Source organism: Mirounga angustirostris, unplaced genomic scaffold, assembly GCF_029215605.1.
Source record: "Mirounga angustirostris isolate CCGP_5_RB_7025 unplaced genomic scaffold, mMirAng1.0.hap1 SCAF_1, whole genome shotgun sequence".
In the NCBI taxonomy this organism is placed as follows: Eukaryota; Metazoa; Chordata; class Mammalia; order Carnivora; family Phocidae; genus Mirounga; species Mirounga angustirostris.
The window spans coordinates 96,293,979-96,315,162 of NW_026991709.1; the positions used below are offsets into that span (position 1 = coordinate 96,293,979).

The following is a 21,184-nucleotide window of genomic DNA, read 5'->3' on the forward strand; positions in this document are numbered from 1 at the left end:
CATTTAGTGGCGCCTATTCTTGAACTTTATGTAAACAGAATGATAGGTTATATATTTTTCTGTGTAAGCCTTCTTTTGTTCCACATGGAGATTCACCCACGTTATTACATTTATTCATAGTTTGTTCATTTGAATTACTGAGTAGTAATCCATTGTGTAATATGCCACAATCTGTTTATTCATTGACATATTGAATGACAGTTGGATTGTTTCCAGTTTTTTACCACTGTGTTTAAGGCTGCCATGGACATTTATGTGCACGTCTTTTTTTTTTTTTTCCTCAAATGATGTTTATTTTTTTTCCCTTAAAAGTTATGAAGTGAGGGGTGCCTGGGTGGCTCAGTCGTTAAGCGTCTGCCTTCGGCTCAGGTCATGGTCCCAGGGTCCTGGGTTCGAACCCCGAATCGGGCTCTCTGCTCAGTGGGAAGCCTGCTTCTCCCTCTCCCACTCCCCCTGCTTGTGTTCCCTCTCTCGCTGTGTCTCTCTCTGTTAAATAAATAAATAAAACCTTAAAAAAAGTTATGAAGTGAAATTGAAAAAAAAAGAGCCCCAAAATGGTTTCCAACAGTTTTCTAACTTCTCTTTGTTGATGATTTCATGAACTTAAAAAAAAAAAAAATATGACAAAATACACCATAATTTAAAAGTTACCATTTTAGCCATTTTAAGAGCACAGTTCAGTGGTGTTAAGTACATTCACGTTGTTGTGATGCCATCACCACCATCCGTCCACAAAACTCTTCCCATCTTACAGAACTGAAACTGTACTAATTGAACAATAGCTCGCATTTCCCCCCCCCCCCCCCCGTCAGGCCCTGGCAACCATCATTTTACTTTCTCATTCTACTTTCTGTCTCTGTGAATTTGACTATTCTAGGTGCCTCATATAAGTGGAGGCTATAGTATTTGTCCTTTTGTGCCTGGATTATTTTACTTAATGTCTTCGGGCTTCATCTGCATGGTAGCATGTGTCAGAATTTCCTTCCTTTCTAAGGCCAAATAATATTTCATTGCGTGTATATTCCACATTTTGTTCATCCGTTCATCCATCAGTGGACACTTGGGTTGTTTCCACCTTTTGACTATTGTGAATAATGCTGCAATGAACATGGGTATAAATATCTGTCCAGGTTTCTACTTTCAGTTCTTTTGAGTATAGACCCAGAAGTGGAATTGCTAAATTCCCATTCTCTTTTGAACCCTCTCCATTCAGGATTGGGTCTATGTCCAGCAACTGCTCCTATCGAGGTCACCAGTGACATTCATGTTCTTAAATACAGTGGCCAATTCTCAGTTCTTATCTTAGTCTATCAGTAATATTTGATACAGTATTCTTCTTCTCTTTTGTGACTCTTCACTTGGCTTCCTCTAGGACATGATCCTCTCTTGGTTTCACCTTACTTTGCTAGCTGTCCCTTCTCAGTCTTTGTGGTTTTCTGTATTCTAGACCCCTGAATGTTGGAGTGTCACAGGGCTTAGTCCTTAACCCCCTTCCCTAGTCCATCTACTTACTCTTGATAGGTAATTTTGTCTACTCTCTCGGCTTTAAAGACCATAGCTACATGGATGGTTCCCAAATTTACATCTCTTACTCATCTCCTTCCCCTGAACTTTTCCAACCCAGACTGCCTACTCAACACCTCTACTTGGATGTCTAACAGTAATCACTAACTTAACATGTTCAAAATTGAACCTTTAGTATCTCTCCAACATATTTCCTCCCTTGCACAGTCTCCTCAGAATAAGGGTCAATTCAAATGTTCCCTGCCCCTGCAGCCCTTTATAAACAAGCAACAGCTGAGTAGCCCTGAATTTTTTGGAGCTGCTCCATGCAACCACATTGCATTTATTACCCCTTAAAATGTATTTATGTGTTTATTTTCTGCCTACCTATGTAAAGTTCGTTTGTTCACTGTTGTATGCCCACCACCTAGAATTATGCCTGTAATTTAGTAGGCACTCAACAAATATTTGTTGAATGAAGCCATTTTTTTTACTGTAATGAAGACTTCAGATATATCTTCCTTTCAGTTAGTATTAAAAGTACTCCAATATCTGATATAATTTAAAATATTACACACACTTGACATGCAGTTTCCCCCAAAGAATTTTTTTTTAAACAGTTTTTTTTTTTTTTTAAGATTTTATTTATTTATTTGACAGAGAGAGAATGAGAGAGAGAGCACATGAGAGGGGGGAGGGTCAGAGGGAGAAGCAGGCTCCCTGCTGAGCAGGGAGCCCGATGCGGGACTCGATCCAGGGACTCCAGGATCATGACCTGAGCCGAAGGCAGTCGCTTAACCAACTGAGCCACCCAGGCGCCCCTCCCCCAAAGAATTTAATGATTATAACTAATATTTGTAGATTACTATAATGATATTTTTTAGTTTCAGAGAATTTGGCCATCATCATTTCTGATTTGAGACTCTATTACTATCCTTATTTCGTGGCAGTTTTCGCTGGCCTAAGAGAGTTAGAATACTGTAAGTCTAATAAAGAGCTGATAGCAATATTAAATATAAAACCCTGGCTCTTGGTACAGTGCTCTTACTATTACATCACACTATTTTCTTATTGGATGTAATGATGGACAATAATTTAAGAAATCTTCACAAATTATACCTATCCAGAAATCTTTAAAAAATGCAAACAATGTTAATATTTCTGAAGTTGGAAGTGTGAAAGCTAAAAGGGACTTACTGGCTGAATTGAATTGTTGAGGTCCACCGTTCATGATCTGAACAAAGTATTTATGTAGGAGCTGTCAGTATTTCTTGTGAATCCTGTTCTATGTTGAGCATTGTTTAAAGACCATGAAATTTGAACAATATGGCATACGTAGGTAGATAAACTTGACCTGAAAATAAAGGATCTGTTTTTCCAAAGAGAAGGAAAAGCAAGAAGAGGACATCCCAGACAAGATAAATGGCACATGCCTTGTCTGGAAAGCAGATAAGAATGATGATGTGTGCAGTGATTAAAAGGCTGATTTGCCTGAAAACTGTTAGAAATAGAAGCCAGGACTTAGACCCTACACGTTCTTAAAGAATTTTGCTAAGATTTATGAAAGTATGTTGTTCGATTTGAAATGAAAGTAATGTCCCATGATATTTGTCAAGTACCATAAGTTATTTAAAAATTCAAGTTAGGCACATCTAATGAAATAGACCATGGTGATGGTAAACTTAAGGTTATCTCGTATTCTCAGCATCCATCATTCTAGATGGTAATGTTTGTTATGTAGTGAGAGTAAACCTTCTTATATGGTATGATAGGGCCTTCATCAGGGTAAACTGTATGTGGGAGGTAGGGGGTACTTTGCATTTTGGAGGTTTGAATCTTGACTTTACCTTTTATTAGCTATGTGACCTTTAGCAAATGGTTTAATTCCTCTGTAATTCTGTTTTCTCATTTGTTAACAATGGGATAATATAGATAATGGTAGTCTATACCTCAGAGTTATTGAGAACAATGTTTAATGTATATGAAGTAGTTAGCATTGTACCTGGCACATGGAGAGGAGACAGTAAATTGTGTGTTTTGTTGTTGGCACATTTTCATATCTCCTGATGCATTCATATACATTGATGGTAAAAATAAAACTGCAAATCTCCAAATTCCTTTTTTTTTAAAAGAAACTCCAGTAGCTTTAAGGCTGTTTGTACATGGCAAAAGTGAAATGGATCATTAAAAATTACATATTAATTTGGCAAATGTAGATAATTTAATTAAACTCAAAGGGATTCTGAAGACTTAGCACAACTGATCTAGGCTTGATCAAATTAAAAAGATATTTGCTAAAACTGCACTTGGGTATTCCATCATTGAAGAAGCATCTGTGGTGGAATGGAGTCCTTATCTACATTTTTAGTACATTTCTGCCAGTTATACAAACTGCCTAAAAAGATTTTCCAGTTGGAGGTCATTTTAACCCAATTTAAATCCAAATATGCTTGTATAACAAAATACATAAGCTTACTCTGCAACTCCAGCTTTGATCTTCCAGTCTACAACATCCATTTGGCTACTTTCATTAAAAATCTGTTGTTAACAAATAGTTGGCTTAGAATTCGATGTTCAAACTGATTTTCAGTCTTCTATATTACATTGTAAAGACAGTGCCAAATATGTCTGAGAAATTTATTAAAATATTAGCAGATATGTTAAATAAAAATGATGCAGAATACATTTTGAAATATACATTAATACAATAGTACTGCCATGTATATATGCGAAATTATAACTTTGTATTTGTGCACTTAAAAATTATAGATCTAGATAATGTTTTAATCATCATTTCTGTAAGAGACTGTTCTTGAAACATGAGTTGAAAGGGTAGGACTAGTTCTGATATTAGGGACAGTGTTTATTTTTCTTTCACTTAAACAAAAAATCCAGTTCTGTATAGCTAATCACATTTGAAAAAAATACATTTGGATTTTGATAAATACTTCCCATGCAGTCATTTGACACATTGGGTTTTATCTTACTGCAGATTTTATCAAGGTTTTTCAATAAATGATTAGTGCTGCAATTAATGGTCAATGTGATTTTTAGTAATTTGGGTCATGGGCTAGAGCTTGAGCTTTGAGCCAGGCTGTGGGATTAAAATCCTGGCTCCATTAGCTGTGTGACTGGGCACATTCCCAATCATTATGTTTCTTTGTTACTTCCTCTTCACAATGGATATACAATGATCATGTTAATCTTACAAGCTTGTTGCGAGGATTCGGTGATGAGAAGCTCTTAGAACAGTGAGTAAGTGTTCGGTAAATGTTGTGGATATTGTTATTGTTATGTGATTCCAGCCTTTCTTTTTAGTTTTCATTAATTATATAAAATGTCTTACTCTTTTTACCTTTGGTAGTTGTTGTCGGTGTTGTCCTAATCATCTTATATTTAATAAACCTGGCCACATTATTGCAGGCAACTGTCATGACATGGAGACTTATAATACAATTTTTAAAAATTAATGGACTCCTGTTGGGTTTTTAATAAGCGTTCACTCTTCTTTTCTATACCCTATACATTCTGGTGCCTGTTACTTGGTGTGTGGTCTGCACACCAGCAGCTGCGTGGACGTTACCTGGGAGCTCGTTAGAGTGCAGGATCTAGGTCCCCATTCTGGACTTCCTGAATCAGTCTTCACTGTAACACAGCTCCAGGTGATTCATATGCACAGCGCAGTTTGGGATGCGTCACTGTATCGCACATCTCAGTCAGTCACTCCCCAGTGTAGGGTAGAAGAGCTTGATCAACCTCTTCCCAGTCTGCCCCAGCTGCTTTCTGCATAGGATTCCTTGACAGGAGGAGAGTGGGAGGAGGGGAAGAATGGTGGTGGGCATGCGAAGTGGAGGGAGAGGAAATGAAAAAGGATCAAAGGGAATGTGGGCTCTGTGACAGGCTTTCTGACGTCATCTCTCCAGACCCTGCACTTTCTTATTTGTGCTGCTGGTGTTCTTAACCTAGGCCAAACTCAAGAAAATTAGAGGTCTTAGCCATTTGGGCTGCTTTTTCTCATGTTGTAAAGGGTGTTAAAGTGGCTGTACAACTGCATGTAGTAATTTCACTTGCAGTAAAAATTCCATTTTTTCTTTCTTTTTACTTTCAGTCTTGCTCGGCGCCATCATAGGTACAGGTATAGCCCATCAATCTATCCACAAATTTAAAAAAAATTGCATTTTGACACCATAGAGAATTTGAAAGATAAATACAAGCTTGTCCATAATCATTTCGCCAGTCATAAAAATTGCTCACATGTTGATGTGGTTCCATCCAGTTCTTTTTCTTATACTTTCTTTCCTTTGAGGAATCTTATAAGAATAATTCTCACACCATATTTTGAGAATCACCACTGAATTAGTGCCAGTGAAAGAAGTGGAGATTTTTAGAGACAAATAGTATATGCATTGTGCCATGTAAATCAATAGAGAAAAATTAAAGGACTCATAAGAATGAAGTAGTTTTTGGGTGATAGACACTGGGGAGGGTATGTGCTCTGGTAAGCGCTGTGAATTATGCAAGACTATTGAATCTCAGATCTGTACCTCTGAAACAAATAATGCAATATATGTTAAGAAAAAAAAAAAAAAGAAGAAGAAGGTAGCGGGAGGGGAAGAATGAAGCGGGGGAAATCGGAGGGGTAGACAAAGCATGAGAGATGATGGACTCTGAAAAACAAACAGGGTTCTAGAGGGGAGGGGGGTGGGAGGATGGGTTAGCTTGTGGTGGGTATTGAGGAGGACACATTCTGCATGGAGCACTGGGTGTTATGCACAAACAATGAATCATGGAACACTTCATCTAAAACTAATGATGTAATGTATGGGGATTAACATAAGAATAAAAAAAAAAAAAAAAAAAAGAGAATGAAGTAGTTTTGAGCCAGAGATAATGCTGTTTAGTTTTTACCAGGTCAAGAAGTTTGGTCTGAAGTTGCTGTTTTTTTATGATTTATTCGGAATTGTAGACACATATATGCATCTAACAGATATATATCTAAAAGCTACTTTCTTTAAGCTATTAAATTTATTTTGATATGAGAGTAGTTAGTGTTTACAAGTTAGTTTTTCGGGTCAAATTGTTCCAGTTTCCTTGGGCTTCTCAATTCTGATGACATATGGCATGTAAATGGAGAAATAAAGATGAGAACGATGACTTCTTTATGCAAATGTTTTCTCAAAGTCATATTATTAAAGATTGTGTGATATTTTAATGTCTTTTAAGGTATGCCTTGAATGTGGAGAAGAGTATTGTTTGGGTTGCTTTGCTAAAATTCACCAGAAGGGGGCACTGAAGCTCCATAGAACAACTCTTTTGCAGGTATGCCTTTTTTAAAATGCTTGTAGTGTATTTATAAAATGTTTCAACAAAAGACATTTAAAACATGTTTAATTATCTAGGATTTAGGATGACTTATATTAATTTCTAAAGTTCTATTATGTGCAGTCTTTACATATATCTTAAAATTATTTTACTGAGTGTTAATCTGGGTTCTATTTTGCTATTTAAACTGTGTTTTAATATAGTTCCTGAGACATTAGCTTGATTAGAGTTTTTAGATCATGCATTTTATCTGTGAACTTGATATTTAAAAATTAGTATTTTTAATCTATTGTGGTTTCAAGTGAACGCATGGTTTAAGTATTATTTCTATATAGTTTATAAATAGAAATCTCTAATGTTTTCTTTTCATGTTTTTTTAATTAGTCTTTTATTTGTCCTCACCCACTATCATTTAAATAAGCTTATCTCTCAGGTTTTTACTTTTCCTCCTGCATAGTAGAAGCTTTTATTTTTCCTCATATAATCATTGTTCTGTGAAATGCTCAACCTCAAACCCTGTCAGATGGTTTAAAAATTCTAATACTTAAACAATAAATATGCCTAAATATAGATATGACATATTATGCCGGTTACATTTAACAGCGCACTGATTTGTCATAGATTTCATTCATTGTATTCAACAAATATTTATTGAATACCTTTTAGAAAGCAGGGTCTGTGCTAGGCAGTACATTACACAGATGAATACACTAGGATCCTGCTCTTAAGGACCTGGGGATAAAAGTGAAAACCAAGGACTTTGTGTAATGGGTTAAAGATTTTAATATCTTGTAGGCAAAAGGAAGGCGATGATCAGATCTATATTTATAAAGATCACTGGAAGATTTCAATTTTTACATGTTACCTCAACATAAATATTGATAACTCTCAAGGATGCTGATGACCCAAGTCATAATAACCACAAAACATAAAATAGACCTTATTCATATCAGTATTTACCAAAGTTACTTACTTGTGAGCAGCTACTCAACATTTAGAGCTTCCTGGCAGAAATCATGAGGGAAAACAAACAAACAAACAAAAAAAAACCAACCATCTGTTACTCTCCTGTCTCAGGAAGGTTTGTATAACTGGACAGTTATAGAAATGAAAATTAATGTCTATAAAAGTGAATGTAATTGTTAATATAGAAGTAATGTAGAATTTAAAGGCATTCCACTTTAAGGGTAAAGAGTCTAATTTACCCCCCTGTGAGCTCATAGTAGGAATTTTCCATCCAGTGATTTTTTTTCAGCATATTTTCTGAGTTACCGCTCGGTGAGCTAGGCACAGGCTAACTGGTCTGGAAGATACAAAGAAGAATGAGACATGGATACATCCTTCAAGATTTATAGAGGTCTGATTCTCTCCTCTCCCTCCCTCCCTCCCCACCTCTTTTCCTCTGCTTCGTGTCTCTCTCCCTCTCTCTCTCTGTCATACACATCACACACACACACATACATACACAATCAATTTCAAAAGACAGACCGTGCTGTGATATGGCTTATTGTTATCCAGAGACAGATATGATATGGGTCAAATCATGCTTACTAAAAGCAATGCCACATAGCGTATGCTTTCTAAACATCGTATTTTCCTATTCCATATTAATGTCATTAAAATCAATGTCTTCCATATCTTAAAAAAGAAGAATGTCATCTTTGTAGATGGGATTCTCATGTAATTCTAAGTGTAGAATTGATAGGGAAGAGAGAATTAATACTTTGAATATATACTTTGTATCATACACTGTTGTTATATCCTACCAGCATCACATTTTCTAGCTTTGATTGCAGGGGAGGAAAGTTTGGTAAGCCAGAAATAGTAAAATGGTATTTAAGTTCCTAGTGAATCTCAAGTTGTGGAAGACACATTTATCTCTAAAAGTTAATGGAAGTGAATTTTATAACAGGTGTGAATCAAAGAGCATAGCAAGTGACAATGAATCCTTGAGAGGTCTCTTTAAACACAGGGGTTCCTTTATGTATATATTTTAAAGTTAAACACCGATAGAGAACTATGTATTTCCCATATTCATGTTAGTCCTTTGTGTTGCCCTCCAGTCTGTGAAGGCAAAAGTTGCTACTTGATGCTGTTTTGAGGATAGTCCTGGGAATTTCATTGCCTACTGGGGAAATCAAATTAGGAGGCTAACCTTAGAGAAAAGTATGGGGAGAATGCCCATGTTGGGAGCTGAACATATATTGTTACTCTTTTTATATAACATTATTTCATTCACCCGGATTGCTATGTAGTGAAATACCTTGAAGATGTTTTCCAAATAAATCAGGTAAATTTGACTATTTATTCATTCAACAAAAATTTAAATTTAAAAAGGTGTTTTTGGGGAGGGTATGTGCTATGGTGAGCACTGTGAATTGTGTAAGACTGTTGAATCACAGACCTGTACCTCTGAAACAAATAAAAAAGAAGATAGCAGGAGGGGAAGAATGAAGGCGGGGAAATCGGAGGGGGAGATGAACCATGAGAGAATGTGGACTCTGAGAAACAAACTGAGGGTTCTAGAGGGGAGGGGAGTGGGGGGATGGGTTAGCCTGGTGATGGGTATTAAGGAGGGCACGTACTGCATGGAGCACTGGGTGTTATGCGCAAACAATGAATCATGGAACACTACATCTAAAACTAATGATGTAATGTGTGGGGATTAACATAACATAATAAAAAATTAAAAAAATAAAAATGTGTTTTTGTTTTAAGGAAACTTTCAAAATATATAACATACTCCCTCCCATCTTAGTAAAGAATACAGTGAATATAGTCTCACTATGTTTTGTTGACTCCTGCTCATTGTTTTGCCCACTAGCCGATACAACAGTTAATAAGAGGCCTTGACTAGCTGATGTAGTAGGTGGAGCTACACCTTCCTCCTAAGAGATTTGCTCTTCTGATTAGTACTTCATTTTTCTTCATCATGGTCTCACTCGTTCTCTGCCATCACTTCTTGATTTTAATCAATTGTCCCATTAGTTATCTGTCATTCTCTTCCTATTTCTATTCTCTGTTTAGCCCTTTAATTTTTTTTGCAGTCATCTTGTTTTTTTTTTTCTCCTTGTTTCCATCATTCTCTCTGGTCTTTCCTTATCAGTAAAGGTTCTTGATGCTGTTGTTCCCTGGTCTGAGGACCACTGGTCAGTAGTGAATGGTGTCTCTCTCTGTTCAGTTCTCGTTAATCAGTCATATAGTATTTTTACATTTCCACTATTTTGGCAACTGTCAAAGCCATGAGATTTTTTTGTTGACTGCTGAATTCATACCAAATTTGAGAAGTTAGAGCAGACATTTGATATCTGACTTTTAAGCATTACTCTATCAAAAGCAAGCATTCTAGGCTAATGGCTACTCCACTTTTATATTCTTTAACTTATGCTAGCATTTCTGGTTATTTTAAAGCACAGCCAAATTTGATCGCTGTAAACTGTTTAAGCCCCATCCTATTGCCCAGTGAGTCTTTAGAAAGTTTACAGTCAACAGGGACCATTTTGTACTGCATATTTTGTTTTACTTAAGAGATAAATCCTTGAAAAAATTCAAAGCAAACTATTACCATTTCCATGTTGACTGACATTATAATTTCAAAGGGCCTTTGATTTATGATTGATTTATACTTGGCAGTGATTCTAACACTTTTTTTTTTTTAACCTCTCCAATCTCTGTTAAATAGTTAATCATCTGCAAAATAAAGTGTAAATGCATGAGGGGAATTACTAAGGATTAAAATCCTATTTCTACACTTAGAATGATTTGCAACACTTTAAGGATTGAAACAAAAGTTTTCTTCAGTGGGTAAGCCTCACATTGATGAAAAATAAGGTCTTAATCTATCAGGCATTTCTATTTCCTTTGCCAACATACAAACAAACACAAGAGACAAGGTTAATCAGAGATAATAGAAGATAGCGGGGGAAAGCAAGCAAAAGGTATCCCATTATGAAATATGACATGCATAAAGGGAGGTTGGATTAGGTAAATCATTAATAGATTCTGGTATGTGTATTTTCCTAATTGGAATGGAGATTTTTCTTAACTGGAAAGGAGAGATCTTGGGAAGGGGGGTGGTTATTAATGAGAGAAGAGATAATTGAGGTAGAATTTCTATGTTTTCTCATATAAAGCATTTATATGCAGCCTATTTACTTTTTTTAATCTCCAAAGAAAGCTATGTCTATATAGATATAAATAGGGATATATGTTTGCTTGAACATACATGTAGGAAAATAATCACCAGGCAGAACTTCAGTTATCATCAGAATACTGTTTATGCTTACTGACTTTATGATAATTTTTTCTTTTAGTTGATAATGCCCAATATCAGCTTGTAGGCTCACACTATCATTATTCTGTTAATGTTAAGAATAATACAGCATTTTTAGATCATAGCTAGTCATTTGGACAATATCATTGTTACTAGGATGATCTTAATGGACCCATTTTAAATGCTGTGTGTACACATATTATAGATGCCATGGTGTGCCACCGAGATCCTCCTCTTCAGGATTGAGATACTCCCTTCCTTAGCTGCCAGGCATGTTTGCCTATAGATAGATCATATTTGGGTCTCTCCTTGGGAACTGCTCTTGCCCAAAGAGAAATGCCACTTCCAAGCTTACACTCCATTCCTGGAGGCAGCCATTTTCTGGTCCAATATCTGGCCAATGTGAGGGTACAAGTTCCCAGCAGCAGATCCTTGCCTCAGTTGAGAACAGCTGATGGGCCATCACAGCTTTTCCCTTGGAATTGGCAATTGCATCAAAATCAGTTTTCCTCTTTGCCCAAATTTACCTCTTTTTCCGATCATACTTGTTCTTTTCAGAGCACTTCCCACTAAAAGTCAGGCAGGCAAATCTCAAAATTTGTTTCCTGGGAACCTGACCCATGACAATATCTAATTTAGAGTGGAATTATAGATAATTTTTGGCCTAATTTTAGAGTGTGCTGCAATTTTTGGAGGTCAATGTATAACATTTCTTTCTTCATTTTTCAGATTCTGAACCAAGTGAAAAAATAGATATGAGTGAAAACATAGAAATCAAAATATCAATTTTATTATTGCTGCAATTAGAACTACTGATTGCCACAATCAGCTTCCTGATTCTTCCTAGAATTGAACATTTTTTTACCCCAGCCCCCAAATGGCAGACATTTCCCTTTGCCAGGGCAGGGCTTACCAGTAAAACTCCTTAATGGATATCTAGATTGCAATGTATCCTTCTCTGGACAGGCAGTGCTCAGGGAGAAAACCCAGAAGGGGCAGAGGTGAGCATGCTCACTTCCTTCTCCAAAGTCTCAGCAATGAGATAGATATGTAAGGATGAGGAGTAAATGTTCCCTTAAAAAGGAATTATCATAAATTCTCATGATTTTAGAGTCTAGGTAACATAAATTTACTATTTATAAATATTGGTTAATATTAAACTTAAGAAAAAACAAAATACTTAAAATATATATAAACAACTGAGTCATGGCATGTTTTTCTCCTATTTCTTAAATACGAAAAATGGTATTAACAAATATTCCTTATGCTACAATTTGTGTTTATTGCCCTTCTATCCGATTATCACTTTGTACTTCCTCTACAAAGGTTTTTTTTTTTTAATTATATTCTTATCAACTATTCACTCTTTCATATCTTCTGATAAATTTTAAATCCTGTGAGGAAAGGGATTATTTCTATTTTGTTCATCACTATTCTCAGTGCTTAACATTGTACCTGGCCCACATAAATCAAATTTTTGAATGAATGGGAACATGAATAAGTCCCCAATGATATGATCAACCTCCTGAAATAATCTGAAACTGTATTTTAAGTAGCAAAGTTTTAATATTCTCTGAATTTTGAAAACCAGAGGTTGTGTAATTAAAGGAATTTATGGTATATGAATGTGTTCTGTGGGTGAAGGGCTAGCAAAAGCCTTTTAAGTCTGAGAGTTTGAACTTTAATTTCCTAACTCTTTCCCTGGGAGAAAGATAAAGGTATTAATGTTAACTGTGTTCCTAGACAGCATACTTATGGTAAACATGACTCCTGATTGGCAGATTGCATCCATATAGGAGAACTATAAATACTTGGAGTAAGCCACAGCTCCCTGAGTGTGGTGAGCTTTGTATCTGTCACTTCTGCTGGGGGTAGGGGATGGGGGGCGCTCTGGAAGCTATGAAGGTGGGGATTTACTCTGGGGGAAAATAAGACTTCTAAGCAGGTATCGTCCTCATGTATTCAAGCTGTACTTGTGCATGAAGTTCTGCAAGACTCCCACCTGAGAACAACCGACACTGTCCTGTTAGCAGACTGCTGTCTCTGTTCTTATCCTTCTCAGCAGACCGATGCCAAGACTGGTTAGATGACAGCCTTATGAGACTGAAAGTTCAGTTAACCCAGGCAGACTCCTTGGTGGGCGTTATGGTTTCAAAAAACAAACTGGTGCAATACCCAAAAGATAAATGAAGAACACTTGTGCAGCATCGTTGACAAGGATATTTTAAAAACAGCTTTTTTTTTTTTTTATTAACATATAATGTATGATTTGTTTCAGAGGTACAGGTCTGTGATTCATCAGTCTTACACAATTCATAGCGCTCACCATAGCACATACCCTCCCCAATGTCCATCACCCAGCCACCCCATCCCTCCCACCCCCCCTCCCCTCCAGCAACCCTCAGTTTGTTTCCTGAGATGAAGAGTCTCTTATGGTTTGTCTCCCTGTCTGGTTTCGTCTTGTTTCATTTTTCCCTCCCTTCCCTTATGATCCTCTGCCTTGTTTCTCAAATTCCTCATGTCAGTGAGATCATATGGTACTTGTCTAAAAACAGCTTTCTTGATATATAACTCACATACTATCAATTCATCGATTCAATTCAGTGGATTTTAGTATATTCGCAGATAATGTGTAACCATCAGCACAATTAATTGTAGAACATCTTCATCACTTCAAAAAGGAACCCCATACCCTTTTACTACTACTACCATCTCCTGATACCCTCCTTCCTCCAATCTCCTGGCAACCACTAGTCTACTTTCTGTCTCTGTAGATTAGTCTATATTTAATATAAATTGAGTCATATAATATGTGGTCTCTTATGACCGGCTTCTTTTACTCAGTAAAAATAAAAAGTTTTATTTTTTTAACATATATTATTTGTTTCAGAGGTACAGGTCTGTGATTCATAAGTCTTACACAATTCACAGCACTCACCATAGCACATACCCTCCCCAATGTCTATCACCCAGCCACCCCAACCCTCCCACCCCCCACCACTCCAGGAACCATCAGTTTGTTTCCTGAGATTAAGAATTCCTCATATCAGTGAGATCATATGATACATGTCTTTCTCTGATTAACTTATTTCGCTTAGCATAATACCCTCTAGTTCCATCCACATTGTTGCAAATGGCAAGATTTCATCTTTTTGATGGCTGCATAATATTCCATTGTGTGTGTGTGTGTGTGTGTGTGTGTATACACACACCACATCTTCTTTATCCATTCATCTGTTGATGGACATCTTGGCTCTAGGGAAAAATGAAGGGGGGAAAATCGGAGGGGGAGATGAACCATGAGAGACTATGGACTCTGAGAAACAAACTGAGGGTTCTAGAGGGGAGAGGGATGGGGGGATGGGTTAGCCTGGTGATGGGTATTAAAGAGGGCACGTTCTGCATGGAGCACTGGGTGTTATGCAGAAACAATGAATCATGGAACGCTACATCAAAAACGAATGATGTAATGTATGGTGATTAACATAGCATAATAAAATAAAATTAAAAAAAAGCAAAAACAAATTATAGAAACATACAAAAAAGATAAGTTTTCAAGTTGCATCCATGTTGTAGCTTGTGTCAGTACTTCATTTATGTTTATGGCTAAATAACATTCCATTGTACATATCGATATACCACATTTTGTTTATTCATTGTTTGATGGACATTTGGTTGTTTACAACTGGTGGCTATTATGAATAATGCTGTTATGAACATTTATGTGCAGGTTTTTATATGGATATAGGTTTTAACTTCTCTTAGCTATATCTCTACTAGTGAAATTGCTAGGTCATAGGGTAACTCTTTAATTGTTTGAGCAACTCCCAGAGGGTGTTCCAAAGTGGCTGCTCCATTTGACTCTCCAGTCAACAGAGTTTGGAAGTTCTGATTTCTCTGTGTCCTAGCCAACACTTGTTTTGTCTCATTTTTTTTTTTTTTTTTTGGCATACAGTGTTATATTAGTTGCAGGTGTACAATCTAGTAATTCAACAGTTCCATACATCACCCTGGGCTCATCATGACAAGTGCACTCCTTAGTCCCTATCACCTATTTCCCTCCTCCCCCCACCCATCTCCTCTCTGGTAACCATCAGATTGTTCTCTATAATTAAGAGTCTGTTTCTTGCTTTTTCTCTTTTTCTCTCTCTTATTTTTTCCCTTTGCTTGTTTGTTTTGCTTCTTAAATTCCACATATGAGTGAAATTATATGGTATTTGTCTTTCTTTGACTTATTTCACTTAGCATTATACTTTCTAGCTCCATCCATGTCTTTGCAAATGGCAAGATTTCATTCTTTTTTTTCAAGTTTTTATATAAATTCCAGTAAGTTAATTCAGTGTAATATTAGTTTAAGTGTATAATATAGTGATTCATTAGTTCCATACATCGCCCAGTGCTCATCAGGACAAGTGCCCTCCTTAATCCCCATCACCTATATCACCCAACCCCCCACCCACCTCCCTCTGGTAACCTTCAGTTTGTTCTCTGTAGTTAAGAGTCTGTTTCTGGTTTTCCTCTCTCTTTTTTACCCTTATGTTTGTTTGTTTTATTTCTTAAATTCCACATATGAGTGAGAGCATATGGAATTTGTCTTTCTCTGACTGACTTATTTCACTTAGCATCATACTCTCTAGGTCCACCCATGTTGTTGCAAATGGCAAGATCTCATTCTTTTTATGGCAAGTAATATTCCATTGTATATATATACCACATCTTATTTATCCACTCATCAGTCAATGGACACTTGGCTATTGTAAATAATGCTGCTGTAAACATAGGGGTGCATATATCCCTTTATCCCTTTGAATTAGTGTTGTTATATTCTGTGGATAAATAGCCAGTAGGGCAATTGCTGGATCACAAGGAGTTCTATTTTTAACTTTTGTTCTTTGGAGAAATATTGACAAGAAGTTTTTTTCTTTGTTTCTTAAAGATTTATTTATTTATTTTAGAGAGAGCGAGAGCACACAGGGGGCTGGAGGGGCAGGAGGAGAGAGAGTTTTAAGCAGACTTTGCGTTCAGTGCAGAGCCCTATGTGAGGCTTGATCTCACGACCCTGAGATCACCCCTGAGCTGAAACCAAGAGTTGGAGGCTTAACTGACTGTGCCACCCAGGTGCCCATACAAGAAGTTTTGAGAAGACCTCGATATGGGACAGTCAATAGACAACACTTCAGTGAAACCACATCTCTGATGATTTGTTCAATGCTAGTATTAAGAAGCTAAAGAAAAGGAAAAGATGATATTTGAAAGGGGTATGGAAGAGGGAGAGTAGAGCTTCTATTACTATCAGGGAGGAGTTGGAAGAACATAAGTGGTTTAGGGAGTATGTTACAAAATCAAATGACAAGATGGAGTACAGATATGCTGGAGAAGGTGGGTGCAGTGCAAGAGTTTAATGCAGACGTGGTTCAAATCAATCTCAAAGGGAAAGGGTGTTTCTGTAATATTTATGCTAAGGGAATCTTTAAGATAAAACTCATATATGCAGGCTCAGAAACTTGCAGGGTTGTTGTGAGGATCAGGTTAAATGACAACAAATATAAAATATCCTGCTTATAGCAAGTGCTCCATATATTAGGTTTTATTAGTCAGGATATAGTACTGCAGAAATTCAACACAATTCCTACACTCTCTAAATTTAGAACCTAGAAAACGAAGTATATTAATGATAATGAATCTAAAGAATTAATGAAAAGGTTACCTTTGGTTTTAGGGCTATTTTTAAAATCATTATAGTAATATATATTTCGGGAGGCTGTGAAAAACCAGTGAAGTAAAGTTTTAGAGAAATACAGACTCTCATTATCCAAATAGAGAATAATAAAATCTCAATTTTGGAGGGGTCCATAAAGATTATTATTCTAACAACATGTCTGAACCTTTAATCAATCACATTGTTAGTGGGTATTTGAGGAGCCTTGATAATTTGCAGGTGCTAATAATGTTCTTAAAGTTTTTTTCATGGAATCTGACAAGTTTTACAGTATTTTATGTTCATTGGTCTTTATAGGATACAAATTGTTCAGTTGTGATGTAATAGCATTGCTCTATATAAAAACCAAATATGACAAATTATTGATTGTTATTTGCTAGAGTTTATTCTGCTATGCTTAAAAATCTGTTATTCAGAGCACTGCATATAAAATCATTTCTTTCTCATGTAGCTCAAATATGAGTAATTACTGAAAGCAGCTAACTCATCTGGATGCATTATACATGTAATATTAGTTGCAAACAGTAGTAAGTACTTGCCAAGATAATTAATATAGTATATAATTATATGGCATCAAAACTGCAAATAGAAAGATTGCAGGTGTGAATTTCCGGTGTTATTTTTTTGTTGCTACTCTGGCTCACTTTTAAGATTGCTCTCTAAGTAGAATTTTTAAATGTTATTAGTAAAACTTGAAAGGCACAGTTATTTAGACCAAGATCCCATTTTATTATTTTTCTGGGTATCAAGTGATTTAAAAGTTTTTGACGATATGTTTTCTTTTATATACATATGCTTTATTGACTTATTTTAAAATATTTTTCCTGCATTAAGTGTGTTTTATTTCATGATTTTCACATCACTTTATGACACAAATATTGAGTCCAGATTAGTTTTATTTGACACTTACTATCTATTGAATAGTAAACCACATTTATTTTTATTTTTTTTAATTGAGATAAAATTGGTATGTAACATCATATTGTTTCAGGTGTACAAAATAATTCCATTTTTGTATACACTACAAAGTGATTACCACAGTAGGTTATCATCTGTCACCATGCAATTAACCACCTTCATCCATTTTACCCAACCCCCTTCCCTCTGATAATCACCAGTCTGTTCTCTGTATTGATTAGTTTTGTTTTGTTTGTTCATTCATTTTCTTTTTTTAGATTCTCCATGTGAGTGAAATCATTCAGTATTTGTCTGTCTGACTTATTTTGCTTAGCGTAAAACCCTCAAGGTCCATCCATATTTTCACAAGTGGCAAGATTTCCTTCTTCTTCATGGCTGAGTAGTATTCCATGGTGTATGTGTATAATATTATATATACATACATACACTTATACATATGTGTGTGTGTATATATATATATATATATATATATATATATATATATATATATACCACTTCTTTTTCCATTCATCTATCACTAGACACTTACATTTCCATATCGTAGTTATTGTATATAATGTTACAGTGACTATAAGAGTGCATATATCTTTACAAATTAGTGTTTTCATTTTCTTTGGATAAATACCAAGAAGTGGAATATCTGGATCCTATGATAGTTCTCTCTGTAATTTTTAAAGGAACCTCCATACTGTTTTCCATAGTAGCTATGCCAATTTACATTTCCACCAACAGTGTAGGAGGGTCCCCTTTCTTCTACACCCTCACCAACGCTTGTTTCTTGTCCTTTTGATAATAGCCATTGTAACAGATGTGAGATAATATCTCATTGTGGTTTTGATTTGCATTTTCCTTGTAGTGATGTTGAGTATCTTTTTATGTGCCTGTTAGCCATCTGTACATCTTTGGAAAAGTGTCTATTTAGATCTTCTGCCCATTTTTTAATCAGATGCCTTGGGGTTTTGTTTTTGTTTTTATTTTTTTGCTATTGAGTTGTTTGAATTCCTCATATATTTTAAATATTATTCCTTTATTGGATATATGATTTGCAAATGTCTTATCCCATTGAGAAGGTTGACTTTTCATTTTTCTGATAGTCTCCCTTGCTATGCAGGTTTTTAGTTTGATGTAGTCCCACTTATTTATTTTTGCTTTTGTTGCCTTTCCTTTTGGAGTCATATCCAAAAATTGAAAACCAAGACTGATGTCGGGAGTTTATTGTCTATTTTTTCTACTAGGAGTTTTATGGTTTCAGGTCTAACATTCAAGTTTTTAATCTATTTTGAGTTAATTTCTGTGTATGGTATAAGATAATGGTTTAGTTTCATTCTTTTGCATATGGCTGTCCAGTTTTCCCGGCACCATTTATTAAAGAGATTGTCCTTACCCCATTGTATATTCTTGACTCTGTTATAAATTATTGACCATATATGTGTGGATTTATTTCTGGGCTCTTTCTTCTGTTTTATTTGATCAGCAGTTTTGTTTTTATGGCAGTACTGTACCATTTTGATTATTTTAGCTTTGTAGTGTAGTTTGAAGTCAGAGAGCATGTTATCTCCAACTTCTCTCTTAAGAATGCTTTGATAAATCTCAAATCTTTGCTATTCAGGATCTTTTGTTGTTCCATATGAGGTTTAGAATTATTTGTTCTAATTCTGTGAAAAATATCATTGGTATTTTGATGGGGATTGCACTGAATCTGTAGGTTTCTTTGTTTTTTATGGACATTTTGACGATGTTAATTCTTTCAGTCTGTGAGTACAGAATATCTTTCCATTTATTTGTTTCTTCAAATTCTTTCATTAGTGTTTTATAGTTTTCAGCGTACAATTCTTTCACTTCCTTGGTTAAATTTATTCCTAAGTTTTCTATTCATTTTCATGCAATTCTAAAAGGGATTGCTTTTGCAATTTCTCTTTCTGATAGTTTGCTATTAGTTTTTAGAAAACAGATTTCTGTATATTGATTTTGTATCTTACTACTTTACTAAATTCATTTATTAATTCTGATAGTTTTTTGGTGGAGTCTTTATGGTTTTCTATATATAGTATTATGTCATCTACAAATAATGACCATTTTACTTCTTCCTTTCCAATTTGATTGCCTACTCTTTCTTTTTCTATGCTGTGGCTAGGATTTCCAGGGATCTGTGGAATAAAAGTGGTGAGAATGGGCATGTTTGTCTTGTTCCCAATCTTAGAAGGAAAGCTTTTGGCTTTTCACCATTGAGTATGGCTTTTCACCATTTTAGTTTTGGGTTTGTCATATATCACCTTTATTGTGTTGAGATTCTTTCTTTCTTTCTTGATAATTTTATTATAAAGTTTTCTTGTCTTTCTTGTTGATAGTTTTTATTATAAATGGATGCTGAATTTTGTCAAGTGCTTTTTTTGGCATCTGTTAAGAAGATTGTGATTTTTATCCTTCATTTTGTTAATGCAGTGAATCATATTGATTGATTTGCGGATGTTGAACCATTCTTGCATCCCTGGAATAAGCCTCACTTGATCATGGTATATGATCCTTTTAATGTGTTGTTGAATTTGGTTTGCTAATATTTTGTTGAGAATTTTTGCATCTATGTTCATTAGGGATATTAGACTAATTTTCTTTTTTTGTGGTATCCTTGTATGGTTTTGGTAATCATGACCTCATGTGATGCTGACCTCATAAAATGAGTCTAGAGTATTCCTTCCTTTTCAATAATTTAGAAGAGTTTGAGAAGGATAGGTATTAAATCGTGGGTTTTTTTTTTTTTTTTTTTTGAGTGTTTGGTAGTGTTTATCAGTGAAGCCATCTGGTCATAGACGTTTGTTTGTTGGGAGTTTTTTGATTACTGATTCAATCTCCTTATTCTAGTAATCTATTTAGGTCTTCTATTTCTTTATGATTAATCTTAGAAGATTGTATGTTTCTAGGAATTTATCCATTTCTTCTAGGTTGTCCAATTTGTTAGTGTAAATTGTTCATAGTATTCTCTTATGATCCTTTATTTCTGTGGATCTGTTGTATCTTCTCTTTCATTTTTGATTTCATTTATTTGAGTCCTTTTCTTTTTCTTGATGATTCTAGCTAAAGGTTTGCCAATTTTATCTTTTCAAAGAACCAGCTTTTATTTCATTGATCTTTTCAATTTTGTTTCTCTATTCATTTGTTTCTGTTCTGATCTTTATTATTTTCTCCATTCTACTAATTTTGTGCTTCTTTTGTTCTTTTTCTAGTTCCTTTGGGTATAAAAGTAAGATTGTTTATTTGATAATTTTTGTTTTTCCTGAGGTACACCTCACTATGCTCACTATGAACTTTCCTCGTAGGACTACTTTAGCTGCATCTCATAGATTTTGGAATATTTATTTCAATTTTCATTTGTCTCAAGGTATTTTTTTAGTTTCTCTTTGATTTTTATTATTGTCCCATCAGTTCAGTAGCATGCTTTTTAATCTCCACAT

The 21,184-nt window shown here is 35.3% G+C and overlaps 1 protein-coding gene across 1 annotated transcript in view; it reads left to right on the forward strand.

Moving 5' to 3' along the window:
* The window catches only part of ZBBX (zinc finger B-box domain containing), a 110,393-nt gene that overhangs the window by 15,028 nt on the left and 74,181 nt on the right, over positions 1 to 21,184 (forward strand). The window contains 1 exon segment of the mRNA XM_064590345.1: positions 6,727 to 6,822. Coding sequence (XP_064446415.1) covers positions 6,727 to 6,822 — 96 coding nt within the window.